Source organism: Vollenhovia emeryi, unplaced genomic scaffold (assembly GCF_000949405.1).
Source record: "Vollenhovia emeryi isolate VEMERY1.0 unplaced genomic scaffold, V.emery_V1.0 DF939131.1, whole genome shotgun sequence".
NCBI classification, from domain to species: Eukaryota; Metazoa; Arthropoda; class Insecta; order Hymenoptera; family Formicidae; genus Vollenhovia; species Vollenhovia emeryi.
This window is the reverse complement of record NW_011967235.1, coordinates 1,409,993-1,430,838: the sequence shown is the minus strand read 5'-3', so window position 1 is coordinate 1,430,838 and position 20,846 is coordinate 1,409,993. Positions and strand designations below refer to the sequence as shown.

The window sequence follows — 20,846 nt, the reverse complement described above, 5'->3', positions numbered from 1 at the left end:
TATATAATATTGTAATATTTCAATATTTAGACAGTTTAATAGGTAAAAGGGTGTACTTTCTCTCGCCGACTGCTTCGTGCTATTTCAGCATTAATATGAGACTGAAGGTGAGAACTAGAGCAGACATTATTATGCGAAGCCAAAATTTGCGATCTCAAAGAAAATAAATCGACAGAAGGCGATTCCGAAGAAGTTGTGGGATCCAATAAACTAGGAGTGAGTATAAAGATGCATTAGAAATTCTTTAGCAATTTACGTAATTATCACCTTATAATTTCTTTATAATTATAAAACAAATTTGCTCATTTTTCATATTTTAGGATGTATATTATAATATGGTAGTCAGGTGCTTATATATCTACATATTTGTTCAGACTAATTGTAAATAGTGATAATACCGATTTGGAAGCGATAAAAGCGGAACGTTCTCGGAAGTGTTATCTTTTGGCGAAGGGTTTGCACGAGTAGATCTTTGGTGAACGCTATTTGATCTGCGCGAATTTGTCGATAACAAGTTATCTACTGGAGACTGTTTTCCCAACCGATATCCTTGACCAGGAAAGCAAGCGGCATCGTCTACACGCAATTCTGTTCTACGATCTTCGATCTACAAGTGTGAATGAAAAATTTAATTCTCGAAGAAAAACAGACTAAATTCTGTCAGTTTCGCATTAATCAAAGAATCCACAGGAGAAATGCGGAAAGTCCTAAAATTCTATTCAACTATTCTACGTTTACCATAAAGGGCACTCCATCAGGATATTCTTGTTGCAATTCAGACGGAAAATATCCATCTAGAATATCACGAATGAACGAGCTTGCAGATGGATCATCGTAAAATCGCAACGGTCCTCCATTAACACTCATACCGTTTTTATAGAATTTCAATGCCATACAGGAAGGAGTCTTTAATTAGAATGCATTATAAATAAGTGCATAAAAATTAGAATTAAAATGCATAAAGAAAATACTGATCGACATTACAAGTAATTAATAAATATGTTAACTCCATCTTCGACATTTGCAAAGTATATTAAAAATGTATCACGTAATTTCGCGATTGTTAATCTCGCTAAATATTTATGTGATTTATAAATACATTACAAGACTAGAGCATTACTTTGAATGTCGCTCCTCCTCCTCTATCATTATGGCGAATGTGAACTTCGCCCTTTCCCGCAGCTAGGTTCAACTGATCGATATTCGCTACTAACTGCTCATAGCAGGCATTGATGTAATTACTACAACGGAATTACAACTGATTATTAGATATATGTTACTTCTACCAGTCAGTAACAAAAATATTTATTCTTATTACTTGCTGCCACCATCGACGTTCGCCGCATTTTTGGGGTCACCTACCCACATTAATCCGTAATCGGCTAAGAACTTCTACAGTATATCAAAATTGCTAATTACTACTTGTGTTTTAAATGAACACAGCGGACATATTTAAAAGATAAATTTAAACCTCCATCTCGCTGATCTTGTGTTCTAGCGTTAGACATCGGTGATAGAAATACTCGGAATTATTAGCTTGGCTTCGTTGCTCTTTTTTTCGTAACAACTCCTGACTCTTGTACTTAGCTTCCCATTCTTTAATCTACCAAAATAACTAACGATATATCATCCAAAAAAGAGGAGAAATTGTATCGAAATACACTTTATATAAGTTCCAAAGTATGAAAAAATACAAGAACAGAATACGCAAAGAAATGAGCTCGGTGTTACTTTGTGACTAGAATAAACACACGATACAAATATGGAAAGACTAGATCTCTATTACGCTCTAAATGAATATTATGAGATAATACAGCATTCCTCAGATTTAAAGAAAGCGTACAGAGAACCTTCCGCTTTAAGCGTCCAATTTCCTGATCTTTAGTTCGCAAGCCTTCTTCAGCTTTCGTCAAAACGGACTGCATTTTTCGCATTTGTAACTCAGCTAAATGCAATTGTTTCGTCAATATACCAAGAAGCTCATTTTCTGAAATCAATACATGTCGCGATAGCGGATATACAATACCAGATAAAATTACAAATGCTCTGAGCGCTCAATGCAACACCTCTTTAAAAACACTAATCAATTTTGTAATGTATTTAAATAGCAACTCCTTTCCAACCTATGTGTGTTTTGCGTTATTACAAAATAGAAAGATTTCGATTCTAAGATACAAAACCTTCTTCGATTACGTCATTTACAGCAAAGGAATTTCTGGTCATCTTGGACGCACCGTTCCACAATTTTCTCGCGGAAAGATTCGCATTGGAAACCTAATACCCGAGTGATTCAATATAATTTGGCACAACATACTTTGGCATTTTATATCCACAATATATATCACACAGCTACCGTTTTATTAACTCGAGTCGAAGATTTGCCATAACCAATGATTTTGCTATCTTCCGAAAGATCTACCTTCAGATCTCCGGTTGAGGTATCCGACATGCATGTTGATGAGGGCAACATCTTTAATCTGACAAGATATTACACTATTATTTCTTAACGAGCGATACATTGAATAATCACTACAAAGGTGCACATTTTTCATCATTGCAATCATAACATTCTAATATAACCTACTTGCAATTGCTGTCGTGTGACGAGATCGAGCCATTTTTTGCAAATCTCCTTCTCGACTGAACTGAAGAGTTTCCTTGATTCATGTTACAAATGATGGCAGTAATTAATGAATTCGACAACATTTACATAAATTTTCTTACGTCGCCAAAAAATAGTTATTCGCCCGAAGTTGTGTTTACAATATGCGACGTAAGAAAAGTCGATTCAAATAGATTCACTAGATTTGTTCATGTTACTTGAAATTCCCCAAAATTTTCGCTTAAAACGAGATAGATATACATTTGGATGTTGAAGAAAAAGAGAGAGAAAGAAAGCGAAAATTAACGACATAGAAAGACCTAATATAAGAAAAGTTGCGATAATCTCTACACAGTAAAAAGAATTTTGGTGTTGAAAAAGAGAGAGAAACAAAACGAAAATTAATGACAACATAAAAAAACCTAATATAAAAAAAGATGCGATAATTTCTACACAGCAGAAAGAATTTTTGATTCATTCTTTTCCTCTTAATTTTAATATCAGTATCTTCTTGGATATGGTTGAATAAAGCTAGATGGTAGCGCTAGCCTAAATATACTTTTTGAGATATTCAAGAGAAAATTTATAACTTTTTCAATGTTTAGCTTATGATATCTCGATAACTGTTTGTCGGAGGGAAAAATAGTACAGGACTTTTTTTACTTGATTTGGTCTCAGGAATATGCTGTTGCAATAGCGCTCCAATTATTGAAAATTTTTGTGTATGTAAACTTTATGTGTTACAATACTACCTAATGCATTAAAAATCAAACATTTTTACAAATTCGTAAAATATTATATACCTAATACAATAATAACCGCGAGGTTTTAATTATTTTACATTTTAATCATTTGTCCGAGCAATTTGCGTTTTCTCGATGAAAGTCAAAATATACTCAAAATACAGTCACAGTAAAGTCAAATTACGTTTCATTAAATGTGTTGAATGATGTCATCTTGACTTTTAGAAATGATTACTTTTCGATCTCATTTTGATATCATTATAACTTTTGAGTGACTTTTTGTTCTGCTCGGGCCTCCTCGATTTTAACCAGTCCCGTTTTTCTCAAATTCTGCCTCTTATTTTGAAAAATTGAATCAATCATTATTTTTATTACGCGTCGTTTTTATTCGCCGTAATTATCTTAACAAAGATCCAGTTTTTTATTTAAGCTTGAATGAGGCTTCGGCTCTTTTTGATGGTTCTCGTCTGTAATGCACAGCGAATGTACCTTCGACTTAACATACTACTATATTGTAACTGCTTGCCTATTTATAGCCGAATAAGGTTAATCAAGGGGAGTAAGTTTTCCGCCTTATCAACACTTAAAAATGTTACGTTGCGTTTTATACGTAACAGTTATCGCACCGCGTCTGCGCATTGAGCCACCATCGATCGCTCGTGAGCATTGCTGGTTCTGAGTCACGTGATCATGACGGTAGTCCGGTAGATATCGTCATCAAAGGAGCCGACGTAACGGCTGCGTCGGCAACGTTTGTGCACTTGGTGCGGCGTTCCACCGGTGCCTGCGTTTCGGTTCGGTTCGCCTCGTCTCGTCTCGCCTTGCCTTGCCCTGCCCTGCCACGCCTGTCTCTATCGCTTTCACTCTCTCGGCTTATCACGAAGCAGCGTGCTTCTCTCGCCGACGTGGGTGAACACACGCCAATATTGTCGCGTGTGCCGCCGCGTGGATGAAAATGCCGCGCAAGAGAGCACCCACGCTACACGAGACTTCCGCTGGACGCAGAAACGCCACTAAAGTGAGTCCCGATCGGCTGTCCTTCGATTTGCGCGATCTTTGTGACTCGCTGCTCTCGAAAGCAACCGCGACGGGCCACGTGCTTCTTAAAAGCTGAAAAAGTCGGCGTGTTTAACCTCAACCGAGCAGTGGCCATAATATACGTCTATGATGTAGCTCTACGTCGAGAGACAGCTCTCAAAGCCGCGTCTATCCAATGGTTTTTTTCGATTTACCGTTCCTAGGCATATTACAATCAAATCGTCGTTGGACACGGATAAAAGCGATATGGAACATTCATGGTGTTCCAAGGCCTTCGTCTCACAATCAGTTTGGAATTCTCATCCTAACAGGGAAATTTTTCTGTATCTGTCACTGCAATGACATGGCTAACAGTTTCTTCCTTCAGCAACGGAAATCAGTTTTTATAAAGTTTAACACTTCCTATTTCTGTGTCTAATGCACGTAAAAACCGCTGGAATTGTCCACTTTTTTTACTCCGGATAGGATAAATTGGAGCAAAGGTGGGTATTCATAGTCAGATCTTATCTTCAAGACCGTGTTGAATGTATCTAAAGATTAGATATTTATATCTAAAGACACTGTATGGAACATTTTATTGGCTATGGAATATCTAGAGATAATCTTAAGACTGCCTTGAATATAAGATTTGACTATGAATACCGGCCAAAGAGTTGAAAGGTGATTCAATGGTGTGAAATGAATGTGTAAAAAAAGGAACTCTTGTAAATTATGTTATCTATGATAACCAGTTGGAATCACCATTGAAGATCAAATGACAAAGACGTTATAAGTTAATCCACCAAAGAAATAGTATCGCAGTAAGATATCAATTGGGAGAGGTTTTAGAAAGTAATCTAGGAACTAACTTTGCGCACTATACTGTGTAACATATGTAGTATTCTACACAGTATTCTGTGTAATATAGTTTTCTGGTTAAGAATTGCAATTTCCATATTACCAAATATATGGAATAGATCAGGGGCTCGATCACGAGTTTTTTCCTCTAGCGTGAACTAGCATGAAAAGTGAAAAATTTCATTCACGAACATTGAATTCTTCAGTTTACGCTACAAGAAAAAATTCACGATCGAGCCCCAGTATGCACCATTACAATTTACACGGCAAAAGGTAATAGTTACAATAAATTTGTCATGAAAAAGTCAGCTTTAAAAAGTTATACATTACTGGAACAGAAACCATTCATGTCTCTTGACCAGTGTTAATCAAACTCTAATAGAGACTTTAACTCTTAAGGTTTCCTTGCCAATAAAGCAATTCTCACAGTAATTGACGTCCTTTTAATCATGTTTCGCAACCTAATTGTAAGCAGAAATTTGTCAAGCTACAAAAAAGTCGTCATTCGTTGTATACGCTGTGTTAAATCACAAATTTACTACTCCCTTCTCGGTTGCTATAAAAAACCGATTCTTTTCTTTAATAAATATAGAAATTAAATAAATTCATTGTTTAGTGTTTTGTTCGGCACTTTATTATCGTTTTACTATCACTGTTTTACTTTGTAGATAAATGAAATGAATATTACTTTGTAGATAGATGAAAGTATTACGTTTATCTAACAAACTAGTATTAGATTTCAATATTTTCATACTAGGTTTTGTGGAAAACATGTTTTATTTCTCACAGTTATTAATTAAAATGATATTTAATGAATACTTTACGCTGTTATGACGCACGTCACTTTTGTGTTTATTTGCAATACAATTCTATTGGTCAAATTGCATGGTCTGCACTGTGTACTTAATAAGGTCAACTGAGATAATTAAGTCCAATATTGTCGGCGACGAAATTTCTTCGTTAGGGCAATTGACGATATGTCGGAGGAAACGTTATCTTGTCATGAGGTCTTCATTATGAAACCTTCGGCTCGATCAGTTTGAAATATTATGCACAATTGTGCTATCATATCTTACTAACACACATATTATCAGAAAACTGATCCGATGATATACGTCAATTGTGAGAGTCCCTTGAAACTTGCAAGGTCAAATAAAGAATAAGCATTAACTATCGTTTGTCCCGTCATACAACACAAATTATCGATCAAAAAAGGGTGCCTCTATGCTTCACCGCAGAACAGACTTAAGACTGTTCCAAGAGTATAAAATAATTTATGATAAGTATGTGTAATGTGCTTTGTATCGACAACTGCATGTACGTGCTGCATACCGGAAAAAAATAATGATAAATTCTTATGACTCACGTGAAAGAACTCGGTAATAAAATAAAAATATTTTTCCTTGAACTAAATTTCTTGTCTATACACTGATCACTTTTAGAATTCTATCAGGATGATGCAAACTTGTTGAAGCTATCGTTAATGACACCCTACAATTAATTCTATTGCCGATGTAACGCATTTCTAAGTTCTCGTGTCCATTTAACGTTTCTGTACAACTCTTCTACAAAAGCATTATTTCAATGTGTATCATTTTCTTAAATATGCGCCAATTATTTTTTAATTAATTAAGAATTAATTATTAATTAAAGCTCGATTAATTTTATTCCATCGCGATAATCCGCAGTTAGCAATTACATAATGATTGCCTCTTATACTTATCACATTACGTCGAAATTATCGGAAAAATAATCAAGTGCAATTAATTCTTCTATAACACGATAACTATAATAATTTTTCATTATAAAAATAAATGTTTCTTCCTGAAACTTTTTGACTTTAGCTAGTTACATAGATATTTTCCTTATTTTCATTTTTCCAATTTAAGTACAAGCTCGCTCATTATGTTCTTCGTTACGTAATGAATGTTTTTGATAAGTCATTCGTTTTAAACGTGGAGTTTAGTTTACGTGACCGTCAATAACCAATTACTAAAAAACCTCACAAATCGCATCACGTTTTACCTGCGATAGGTATAATAGAATATTCCACATATTCGTCTCGCACTGTACCGAGAACACGATCGAAAACCGGCGCAATGGTGGGGTCAATGAAGATAGTCAACGCCTCGTGGTTCGGTCGCCTTTCAGTATCGACACTTCATTCCGCCCGTAATCATCTCGATCGTATCGTGATTTCTTCCACCACACGCTTCGAATTGCGTCTGTTAAGTTTGGTTAAGTTATATATCGCGTTCCTCCACCTAGTTCTACTTCTTTAACGTAAGTGGCACTTTGAATGTGATATTGACAATTTGTTATTTATCGCAGGTATATTTCTGACATGTTATAATTCGCTGCTATCAGTGCGAGGTCATTCTGCAATCAACATGACTATTGGAAAAGAAAGAAAATGCTAATGTTGCGAATTTCCTCGTTCGTCATTGCTAGCAAATATACATTCATTGAACTGTGTAAATCACTACCGTGTTAACATCGAAATCAATTCATAAACACGACTGTTGGATATTGAAGATAACGACGCGTTAAATGTTACTTTGAAAATAAAATTGAACGTAATTGATTGCTACATTTTTTGGAGCAAAAGATGTACTATTTACAAAATGTATTTCTAAAAACATCGTATTAATGTTACGATTGTTGACGAGTTAATTACGGTTGTTGTAAGAAATTCTGTTGCAACTAATCGGAAGTTTTCATGTAAAACTACTCTTCTTTTAATGCATAAAAGTACTGTACGTACATATATAACCTACCTAGCTACCTACCTAGCTAGCTAGTCATAATATTTTCAATTTTATACTTATTCATCATCATATGTGCCTCTAACAATGAGCATAACACGTTATCATTCAGTGAATTCTCCAATATTTTGACTTGAAGCACTGAATGCAAATAAGGTAAAGAATGCAGTAATTGCAGCTTAGAATCTAATTAAAAATTTTTCTACTAAGACGATTATATTCAATCTTATCTATAAGGAATTTACATACAGTTCCAATAAAACATAGAATGAATTTTATCCGAAATTTTTGCAAGATTTAATAATAATCACCTGCACGCGCACGCACGAATTTTTGTTGATACATAAACGATTATGCTTGATATTTTACCATTATTTTTTTCTCTGCTTAAATAACATACTCTACGTAATAAATTTAAAAAAAACACTATTCTGTGTGTATTGAAATATGTTTACTGCTGTGTGTTCTATAAAGTTAATCATATGATGCCATCGCAGTGTCTCAAAATAAAATAATAAAAATGCACTACTTTGTACACATAAAATTAAATTTATATAAGCTGTAATTTTAATGCACTTTTTGTGTGTACTATCTACCTTTAAACATTATATTTTACGTTTTCAATTCGGTAGTATCATTTTCATTATTACGTAAAATTATTTTTGCGTAATCATCGTTTATACTCAAGGCCAAGCTTCATTTTTAATCAATTCTGCATATATTACACATAAATGATCGTGTCGACAATTTTTTTGCGGAAGTTTTATTAATTCAGTACAATTACACTGATCAGTATAATAATAAAATTAATTATTTTTATACTTTATGTAAGGCACGAGAAAGAGAATAACTAAATCGCTTTCTTTAAATATAGTAAATATTAAAATTTATATACATATCTACGATTACATTATTGTAATTCGTACACACAAAATACAAAATTTAAAAATATGGCGAATAACAATATTTAAAGCGATTTTTCCAGTCTAACTCGTTCATTGAAAATAATTGTACTTTTCTTTAGCCATTTTGATAAATACGAAATTTGTAGGAAAAAATGTGATAATTTATCATGTGACATATACATATACCATATAGTTGAAATTGATATATTGTAATGTCACTGAGAATGCTATTTGGAAAACAGCTCGAGTTAAACGAATAATTAATTGAAAGAGAGAAAAGAGTATATCATAAAAAGTTTTATGTCAAAAATAATTATTTTCTATAATGAAAACGATCTTTTCCATATTCTTGATGGAATTGTATGATATTTATAAATAAATTTTTGCGGAGGCTTCCATAAAGAACTTTAAGAATGTCGATATGAGTTTCGTGTTGGAATTTCATTCTCTTTTCATAAATCATGACCTCGATGCAATAGTTCGAATATCTTACAAGCTTATTGACGCGCTATTTTATATTTAACAAGGTTAAATAAAAACTTATAAACTGAATGATGCGTAAGAATTAAAATAGAAAAACTCACTTGTAAAGTGACGATTATTAAATTAGATTAATTTTCTCTATTTTGCAGAATCCAAGGTGATCTTTGTGTTCTTATCGTGTACAAAACAGATTCGTTTTCGTACTCTGTTCAAATATCGAAAGCTTCACGCAAGAAATGGAAGAATCTCAAAGGTAATGAATCTGATTTTTAAATAAATATTCTTATTTCTAATATTTCATACACCCTAATATTTCATTTGTGTCTATTTTACTTCTATCAACATTTTAAATAGATAAATATTCGATACGACCATATATTTTAGAAAACTTGTTATACTTATTTTATTGTGTTTTTAATTATTGCCTTTCTTTTCGTCTCACTTACAAATATTAAAGTTGAGCACAATTAATCGTTAAAAGTTTTAGTTAATCAGACATTAATTGCATATTTCGATATTGCATATCACGCAGTAATTTTATCTTACAGGTATGAGGAATCTGATATATACAAGGAAAAACCACCTTGCAGTTTACGAAAATTGGGAGGTAACATTCTTTCTTGTTTAACTATGAAGTATTTAAAAAAAAAATCAAACTGGTAATCGCCAATAATACGCTTTCTAGTTCAAGTCGATACGATCAGTACTACGCAGTTCTTGATAAACAGATTAAATTGATTTTCTGATTGCAGACATGGTTCCAGCACGTGTCGTGCTGTACATACTTTCGTTCTCCGGATTCCTCGTGTCTTTCATGATGAGAACAGACATTAACATCGCCATGGTGGCCATGGCGAAGCTGCCGTCGAACAATGAAACCGCCGCGGTAACATCTCACTGTTACACAATACCGAATGCGTCACACGCGGAGAACACTACTGTAATCAGGCCGGAGGTACGCTTAGATATTATGATATTGCATAGCGCATAATTTCTTTTTTATCTGCGTATCGTTTATTTCATACGAGCCCCAAAATAGTAATGATTTATTTCCTCGATGAAATAAGAATCTTCCGACTTGCAGCAGAGAAAAATTATTTTTTCATTTTTTACAAAGTTCTTTTTTTATCAGGTTACTTTAAATGCGCACATATTACACTGCATATTTATTCAGACGTAGTCAGTAGGTCAGAATGTGTTATTGTGTCTAGACTAGAGTGTGATCGGCATCACAACGCATTTGAATACGAATGCGGTACAGATTCTTTGACATTACGTAACATAAATATAAGATAAAAATGTATTCCACGTGTCGTCAAAATCGAGGAAAATTTCTTTAAAAGTGCCTAAAGAGTTCAGTAAAAAAAAAATCAGATAAATAATTGTAAAAGCTTATAATGATATTAATATCATCATCTATTTTGCAAGATAATTCAAATGAAAATAAGATTAACTTTAAACAGAGATATTGAAATTTTTTTACGCATAATAATGAGAAAAAATAGCAAAAGAGATTTTTTTTTAATTAAAAGCAACGCTTATTTATTATTTTTTCACTAAAACTACAGATCTTTCTTGCTACCTTTTTATAGCTATAATTTTTAACAAAATATTAAATGATAGACAAGAAATTAAATACCTGAATAATTTTTATGATTTTTAATTTTTTTTTATTTAACTACTTTTAATTTTAGTGAAAAGCTAACTGCTGTTTAATTAGAATTTGTCGTAAATTGCAAAAGAGTTCTAGTGCGTATTTATTTATTTTATGTACATGTTGCACTACACAACATCGTATTGTTCTTATGAACAGGACGCCGGCGAGTTCGAGTGGAGTCCAGCTATTCAATCGGCCATTCTCAGTTCCTTCTATTGGTGTTATATACTTTCGCAAATGCTCGGCGGTGTTCTTACTCAGTACTTCGGCACTAAAACAATATTCGGCGGATCTCAAGCCGTCACTGCCGTTTGCAGTCTGCTTATGCCGACTGCTGCAGAGCTTCATTACGGGGCCATGATAACATTGCGCAGTATACAGGGCATTGCAAGTGTAAGTCATTAATCCAATCTGATAAAATTTATGAGATATTTAAAATCTTTAGACTGAACAACCTTTCAAATAGCACTTAAATTTTTCTAGAGAGCCTTTGAGATAGAAATAACAAATTTCCGTGACTCATCTTGATTTCTTTTTTAAACAGGGACTCACGTGGCCCGCGATGTACGCCGTAATCGGACATTGGATTCCACCGGTGGAACGCTCACGTTTCATGTCTTCCTTTCAAGGTATGTTATAAAATGCCGGCCGCTAACAGAGATTTTCGTGTGTTACAGTGAAACTTCGATACATTCGATCCAATATTAGGCGAAAACTATGCGCGTACCCTCATATTACAGTCGCAAGTATAACGCCGTAAAATGGAAGTTGCATATTCCTTTCGGTTGTGTTGACGTGGATGCTACTAATGTACGCTTCTTTCAGAGTGGAATATGGAAGTTCGAATGAGAAACCACACGTTATTCTTTCAGTAAAAATTCCGAGAATTCCGGAAATTCAAGAAAATAATCTCTCGTTAAAATGAAAAATAATTCTGTATAAATGTTGCGCATCGAACTGCGCGAAAATTGATCGCTCGTTAATGATCCCAAATAGTTCATCTCCACGAGGTTGCATTCGCCGGACCGAGGGGTATACTCAACAGCAACCGCTCAACAGCATGAGAAAGGCCGAGTATACTTCCAGCTGGTAGAATCAGCCGGACTCGTCGAACATGTATTGTTTATACTTATCTTTCTTACATGTACAAATTCTGTCTTTCGACTACATCCATTTGTCTGCGGTGTGGATTAATAAGCAAATCTAATCATCTTTCTCACTCAAACTTTTCCAGAGACGGACCACGAGTTTCGTTTTATATATTTGTTTTATTTACGATGTGGCCCGATTATTTCTTTGCGTTTACTTATTTATCGAAATTATTGGACCTAATTTATTAGGCTTTCTTTCCGCTAGCATAAAATGTGTCTTCGATATATGTATATGCTCCAATTTGCTTTAAGATTTAAAATTTATGTCAGATTTCAGGATAGACTTTTCTCAAATGTTTTGTATTCTCTCGTATTATCTCGTATTATTTCTGTATGAAATTATAAATAGAATTTTATCTGACATTAATTTTAAGGATCAGGTGAATAATCCGACACGACTGGCTACAGGAAAAATCTTCATAGTGAAGAAATAAAGGATTTTTCCTGTAGCCAGTCGTGTCGGATTATTCACCTGATCGTTAATTAATCGCTGGCGAATTAATTATTCCAAATTAATTTGAAGTTTTGACATGAATTCTAGATAATCTAAAGTCTTTACTGATACCATCACACAAATATCTATTAAATAAAGTTGGTCTTCGTAAAGATACTTCGTGATACTAGAAATATTAACTACAAATTTTACGTGGGTGTGTTTCACATGTGTGTAACGTAGCGACAAAAGGAATGCTATTGTGGAAGTAAAGATCTGTACTTTTTTCTTAACTTGTAACGAGTAACACGCATAACTTCGTTTCTTCAACACGATACATTTTTTTTGTGATACCGATTTCTGCGTACGAAGAGTGACACTTATTTTGCAGGTAGAACGAGTCTAAACTTTTATTATTTGCAGACATAGAAGTTTCATTGTCCCACTATTAACAGCTTCGTGCTCCTCGTCCTTGCGTACTAAGTCTTTACTTGAATCGCTTTACAGAGTGAGATACGTACACCTCGACTGAAGAGCGGCCATCACCAGTCGTAACAAATCAAGACGAAGGCCATTCGACAAGCATCATGTTTCAGCTTCTTCCGGATCGTAGGGTGAGCTATTCCTAACATCTAGGTTGTCTATATTCAGGGTTCAGCATCGGCATCGGATTGACCTATCCGTTGTGCGCGTTCATCATCGCCCACTTTGGCTGGAGGGCTGTATTCTACACGACTGGCATTGTCGGTCTCGTCTGGTGCATCTTTTGGTATATTTGCGCCTTCGACACTCCCGCCTCGCATCCCCGAATATCTAAGCCGGAGCTCCGTTACATTCAGGAATGTGTTAGGAACCAGGTTAACGGAGCGAACGAGGTAAGGCGATTTATATCTGATTATCAAACGGTGTCTTTTTTAAGAACATACGTAACTATACGTTTCTTTTCTTAAAGGATCTGCCCGTTCCTTGGAAATCTATACTCACGTCCTGGCCAGCATGGGCTATCGGTATTACAACCTTCGGAAGAATATGGGTACACTATGTCTTTATCATTCCCGGCCCGATGTACATGAAGACAGTGTTAGGCTTCAGTATACAAGCAGTACGTACTCGAGGGAAATTCTCACTTTCAATTTTTTCAATATAATGATCAGTAGACTAATAAAATTATTTGTTCGTTTAGAACGGTATCCTGTCGGGTGCACCATTTATCTGTAGCTACTTAAGCTCCGTTTTGTTCTGCTACATTGCGGATCTCCTAGTCACGCGGCAAATCATGACTTTAATCACTGTGCGCAAGATATTTACGGCACTGTGTAAGTTTCCAGCCGCGGTTTTCCTTAACTAATACTCGGAAAATAAATTGAACAACTTCTTTTTCCTTGTAGCTCAAGTCGTTCCCGGAATACTTGTGATTTTAATTGGATACTTAGGCTGCGATATTATCCTAGTTTTAATCGTATGGTTCATAGCTGTGACTCTCATAACAGCCGGCTACGCAGGCGCAATGGCCAACATCGTTGACATCGCACCTAATTTCGCTGGTCAGTGCGCGCATTCTTACAAATATATTTATTTCTTAAGAATACATCAATATTTTGTACAAATCAATCTGTTACTTTCAGGACCGGTGCTAGCGTTCGCGCAGACGATTCACATGACCGCTAGTTTCCTATCTCCTATAGCAGCTGGTCTGCTCACGCAAGAAAGCGTAAGCGTTCCATTTCCTTTTTTCACTTTTCTCTATCGGTTATCTTAAAAAGCTAAAATGACCTAATGTTTCCAACAGCAATCTCTCGAGTCGTGGAGAAGAGTATTCGCACTTACTGCGGGTGTATCCTGCAGCACGTATATTGCCTATCAGATATTCGGTACGGCGGACATACAAGCATGGAACTATCCGGATAAAAAATATCCTCAATCAAATGTTCGAGAAGACTCCTGCCCGTTAAATGACTCGTCGCGGAAAGAGATAAAGATTGTGCCGAGCCGAAAAAGTCCGTCAGAGCAAACGTAATGTATCTGTATTTTTCGGTTTCTTATTTTCCTGCTATCGTCATTCCCTACGTTAAAAACTTAGGTCTTTTAACGCGCAAGACATAGTCGAATGTATGTGCGGATTTATGAAGAATATCTATTTTCAATACTGTTCCATTATTGTAAATAGATCTGATTGTTGATGGGAGAAATTATATAGTCGTCGAGATATTATGTATCATAGCAAAGAAGAATATTTTTATGAAATAATTGCCTCAGGTGACAAAATGTTTCAATCAGTTTTTCATACAGATTGTACGCAGTATTGCAGATATTGTATAACATGAATTGTGCACAAATGTTTGAAATAATTGATAATAAATAGAATGCGTTTGTGAGATATCACGCAATCTCCTAGATGATAATTCGAGATGCGCTGTTCTCGATAACTAGCAACATTTCCAAGTACTAGGACCACGCGCAATTTTTTTGCGTAATATCACTCGAACATAAATAAGACTCTTTTTAATTTATTATTAGACATCTCACGAAAATAATTTTTGATGATAAAAAATGAATGTGAAATCTCACGAACTTCTGCATTCTAACGACAAATAATGAAACGATATTCCTCACAATTTTGCTCGTTTATATTAATTTTTATTCCGAAGTTAATGCATAGCAAATTATTTGTAAGATAATTTACGAACGATTACTTAAAAATGATTCATAAGACGTGGATTTTGTAAAAGTATCAAATACTTATTTTTCCACAGTTATATGCGCATGTGTTCCAGACAATGACAATTTTATATTCACAATAGTTTAAATATACATATATACAAGCGTACGTATACGTATACATATACGCTGGTATGTGTATAATTAAACATGCGAGAATAATAGGATACTTATCAGGTTTAAAGAGATACTTAAAATGTACACCTAAACATAGCTTTTGTTTACACAGATTTCGAAATAGAATATAATTTTAATTATCATGTTTTAGAGTGAATTAGGTAAAATTATAGAACTGGAGTATTTTTATCGCTATCTACTTTTTACAATCAGTGCCTTGTGGTGCATATAGATTCTCAAGTTGATAATAAAATGATAATAGAGCTCTCTTATGATACGTCTATAGTACCTAATTTATTAGGAATTAATGTAAATTTACACGCAACACCAGACAAGATGTTCTCTTACCGTAAATTGCCATAACATCGTTAACAATGAGTACGAGAAGATATTACGTAGCGTCATAAAAATCGAATTACGCGAATAAATTTCCAAGAGCCTAATTCCGTATTTATATCAAATATTAATAAATATATTTATTTTGTAAACGTTACAAGAAATTTATTATGTTGCCAATTATTTGATTTCTCTATAAATGTTTATATTTATGAATAAATATAATAATACTTTATTGATTCTTCTAGCAACGTGTTCCTAGTAAAGAACGCGAGAACATCGTTGAAATAATTTTCCTTTAAATTAATCCCATTTGTTTTTTTAATTTTATCTTGTAAATGAAATGTTTTACATGTGTCGGTAAGGAAAATTTATTAGTATGTAAGTATTTTTGTAAATAGTTAAGATTTATGCAATATGGTTGTGTGTTTAAGTAATAATTTGACACGTACATGATATGATATTTTAATCATATGTAAGTACTCAAATTTAACTTTTTACACATAGAAGATTGTACCTATTTTTATTAATGTTTACGATATATAATGCAATCATTTTAAAAACTTATTTTTTACGTTACTTTACGCGTATTTCTTTTAACATAAAGTTTGTCAAATAAATATCTACTATTTTAAGAAAAACTCTAGAGAAGAAATGATAAATAAATAATCTTAGTAGAGAATAAAAAAAGACTTTATACTTCTACTGTCTTTAAAAGTTAATTTCTTATTTCACATGGCATACATGTACTCGTATATTCCTATAAATGTAATATATCCTTTTATATCAAATATATTTTTAAAAATCATGTTTACAGAAGTAGTTTTAGTTAGCGTGTAATAAAACAACGCCAATAAAAAACCACATACGTTAATTTTTTGTTCCCATTGATCCATCATTATTAGTAGCGTGTAAAATTCATGAAATTTTTTTGTAAAACCGAGGACCAGGAGAAACATAATAGAATAGCAATAGTATACTGTACGCAGTTCGTCTACTATATATTAGTAGTATAGAACTGTATTATGCGATGAAATATGTTAATACCGGAAAAATATGACAGATATTAAATAATGTAGATACGCGATTTAATTCAAAATATATGAGCATATAGTTTTATTAATCGCAACATCTTTATTATGTGCTTGAAACCATATCCATCTCTCTATCCTTTTTATTTTTCCGCGTCTCTTCCTTACTTAAAAAATTGTTTATTATCTATAATAATATTAAATGTAAAACTATAATATATTATTATTAGCTATAATATATTAATAATCACTATTATATTTTATATTACATATATAATTTTCCGAATTTATATAGATATCTCTAAAATAGATATTTATCTTATTAATTAATCAAAATTTTTTTATTAATTAATTTTTTAAATTTTACTAATTGTAAGCTAGATTTACCTATAAAATTCTATATTTTGTCATTTATGTTCGCAAGTTTGTGCTATAAATTCCAAGCGACTAATGTATCCTTTAATTATTCTGTCTGAGAAGACAGAAATTGTACAAGCAAATGAAACCCCGAGCTCTATTTAATGATCTCGTTACCGTGCATTCTCGTATGTCCCATAAATCAACGGTGTCATTAAAGTCACATATTCCAAAGTTAAACATTAACCAATCACAATCTATCTTATAATTAGCTTATTCATTTCGAAGCAATGGAACGATGTGCTGTATTCATTTGTAACGTTCCGTCGCTTCACATCGAAAGAAAGATTCGACTCACCGAACGACGCGCAGCGGCGGAGATGGAACTGGATGTAACTGCGTTGTTCCACCATGTCGACCTGCAAAATACACAAATTCCAGATTACCAAAACAGTTGATACGTCCTGCACGAAGAAGTGTTGCGCGAGTGTAACAACATACCCAGTGAGAAATGATCAAACGTACAATTACAGATTCAAAAATAAAATAATCAACACTAAATTACCTCTCCGTTGCTCCGCCGTTGCCCGATGCCACCCCGGGCCTGCTCCTCCTCTCAGATCCACCCGTTTCGCCATGTCTGTGGCACACACTCGCGAAAACGACACTTCACTCACGATCGCGAGCACTAAAACTAGCGGAGGACGATAATTACGCGGCACGATACTTCCAGATTGACGATCACGCGCGACGCGCACTTCGGAAAAAATGACGCGGAAAACGTACACACTCGTGCGAAGCTGTCGGCTCGAAAATCGGTGAAATTAACGGTGAGGGGGAGCGGGGGAGTGTCGGTACCGCGCAAATTTCAGCCTCCGAGTTACCGCGACGCGAACTCGTCTTGTACGACGGCGAAATATCGATGTCGGATTGACCGCGGCTGATCAAGCTACGTCGCGACCGGTCCGTCCCGCACTCGCGGCGCTCCGTGCCGAGGAATGGCCGGCGATTCAAAGTGACGGCGCACTCGACGCCGCGCGACACACTACGCGAGTCAATTCAACCGGGCGCGACCACTCGATCACACTCGATGCCGAGTAAGTAGACTGTCAAGATTCGCGAATCACACGCGAAACGCGAGATATAGTCGAGTACGCGCGATCTGCGCGTCGCGAAGAACCGATTATTGTCCGCGGACGTTGCGTCGCGAAACAGCGAACGTCCCTATTCCCACTAACTTTCACACTAACCTTCCATCGCTGCCGGCGACAAACCGTCCAACTCGCGCAAATCACCACTCGATACGCCTGCTAATTACGCGCGGGCTTCGGTACTGCTTGAGAAGCACACATACGTAGCGAACGTTCGCGAAGGATACTTCCAAGTACGAGGGACAACGGCGACGCACGGAGATGTGACCTTCCCGCTCGAGCTTCGCCGCGCAACTGACGAGTAGTGGGGTAGCGGCGCGCGCACGGCGGCGCGGCGGCCATCTTGCCGCGCGGCTATTCAAAGATCCGCGGGTACGCGCGGAGAGAGAAAGCACGCCACAAAATGGATTAAAATAGTCTTAATTGATAGATTATCGTTTGCACAGCCTTAAGAAAAATATGCACAAGTTAAGTTTGACGAGCGATCAATCCGAAGATTGGAAAACTGTGAATTTGCAAATGTTAATCCGTCGATACTATTAGCAATTGTTTTAATTATACTCGAGACTGAGTTACTGCATTGACCACTCGCCCAATTTTATTTATACCTTACTTAATCAATTATTAGATTATAATTATTAATAATTATAATTATAATTATAATCTAATAATTTGTAAATTTATAATAAAGATAATAATTATTAATTATTAGTATTATATGGGAATGTGCAAACAAAAATCTATCAAGACTATTTGAAAGCAATTTTCTCGTAGTTGGGGCGATAATTTCGCACTGAAATCTATTTCATATTATAAATTATATATTTTAATATTAAGTTAATTTATTATGAAAAATATTATATATTATAGAAAATATTTTCAACAATGAAGTGAGGAAAGGTTGCTATGTAAATGATAATTTTTATTTCTTGTCCTAAATTATTTAGATACTAATTCAGTAAAAATCATTAACATGTAAGTCACTTAAAGGTGAAGTCTAAACTTTTAATCTGTGTTTTTAGTACGAGCTGCCCTTTTAAAAATTTACATATTTGCATACATATATTATTCTGCATTATTTAATAAATAATAAATTGCATCGCTTATCTGATGGAAAAAGTTTTAAATTTATTTCATATATGTATATTCAGAGCTATACGAAAAATATTTTAGAAGAACCGGAACTATAACTTGCCGACCAGCAGAGCACACTTGTCTGCTTAGAAAGGTGTTCTTCGGGGATTATGAATTTTTGAAAAAGTAACGGAGACTCGCCACTGCCTAGAACTCTTCGGAAAATGAATATGTATGTTCAGAGCTATACGAGAAATATTTTAGAAGGACCGGAACTCCAACTTTGCGATCAGCAGAGCACACTTATCTGCTTAGAAAGGTGTTCTTCGGGGATTATGATTTATTAAAAAGTAACAGAGACTTGCCACTGCCTAAAATTCTTTGAAAAATGAATAAATGTGTTCAGAACTACACGAGAAATAGTTTAGAACTCGTAGAACTATCGAAAATCCGTCAGCGTCTTAGTGTTATGATAAATACATCTTTTTTTTCTATCGGCTGTTTTTTGTATAAAATCAACAGAACTATTATTAAAAAGTATCAAGAACTACAGAACTCGACTGCATGCGATAAGAACTCCATTTTATTTGTGATCTGCTGGGAAATGATATGCCAACTTCACAGGCATCTTCAGAAATGTCGGAATGCTGTGAAGTTGGCATATCATTTCCCAGCAGATCAAAAATAAAATGGAGTTCTTATCGCATGCAGTCGAGTTCTGTAGTTCTTGATACTTTTTAATAATAGTTCTGTTGATTTAAACCAAAAAACAGTCGATCGAAAAAATGATCTGCTAACTTCCCGTAGCAGATCATTTTCTAGCAGATCAAAAGTAAAATGGAGTTCTTATCGCATGCAGTCGAGTTCTGTAGTTCTTGATACTTTTTAATAATAGTTCTGTGATTTAAACCAAAAAACAGTCGATCGAAAAAATGATCTGCTAACTTCCCGTAGCTCTGCTGCTCGGAAAGTCGGGGTTCCGGTACTTCAAAAATATTTCTCGTATAGCTCTGAACATATATATTCATTTTCCGAAGAGTTCGAGGCAGTGGCAAGTCCCCGTTACTTTTTCAAAAATTCATAATCCCCGAAGAACACCTTTCTAAGCAGACAAGTGTGCTCTGCTGGTCGGCAAGTTATAGTTCCGGTTCTTCTAAAATATTTTTCGTATAGCTCTGAATATATACATATATATATATATTCATTTTCCGAAGAGTTCTAGGCAGTGGCAAGTCTCCGTTACTTTTTAAAAATTCATAATCCCCGAAAAATCCATTTCTAAGCAGATAAGTGTGCTCTGCTGATCGGAAAGTCGGAGTTCCGGTCCTTCTAAAATATTTTTCGTATAGTTTTCAATATATTTATTCATTTTCAAAAGAGTTTTAGACAGTGGCAAGTCTCCGTTGCTTTGTACTTTGTACCGTTACTGCTTAGAAATGGATTTTTCG

At 34.7% G+C, this 20,846-nt stretch overlaps 1 protein-coding gene across 2 annotated transcripts; it reads left to right on the top strand.

The window, feature by feature from the left end:
* Nucleotides 1-4,040: 4,040 nt before the first annotated feature.
* Nucleotides 4,041-16,904, top strand: LOC105568146 (sialin). Of its 2 annotated transcripts, none has more exons than XM_012023565.1 (12): nucleotides 4,041-4,363; nucleotides 9,523-9,626; nucleotides 9,922-9,980; nucleotides 10,126-10,328; nucleotides 11,187-11,423; nucleotides 11,575-11,659; nucleotides 13,266-13,489; nucleotides 13,567-13,716; nucleotides 13,798-13,930; nucleotides 14,003-14,158; nucleotides 14,240-14,325; nucleotides 14,404-16,904. In XM_012023565.1, exons 2-12 carry the CDS (start codon nucleotides 9,610-9,612, stop codon nucleotides 14,629-14,631), a joined length of 1,578 nt encoding a protein of 525 aa, XP_011878955.1. In that variant the 5' UTR covers nucleotides 4,041-4,363; nucleotides 9,523-9,609; the 3' UTR covers nucleotides 14,632-16,904. The 2 variants fall into 2 exon arrangements, with proteins under 2 accessions (XP_011878955.1, XP_011878956.1); XM_012023566.1 differs by lacking the exon at nucleotides 4,041-4,363 and adding an exon at nucleotides 7,356-7,503.
* The last annotated feature ends 3,942 nt before the right edge of the window (nucleotides 16,905-20,846 follow it).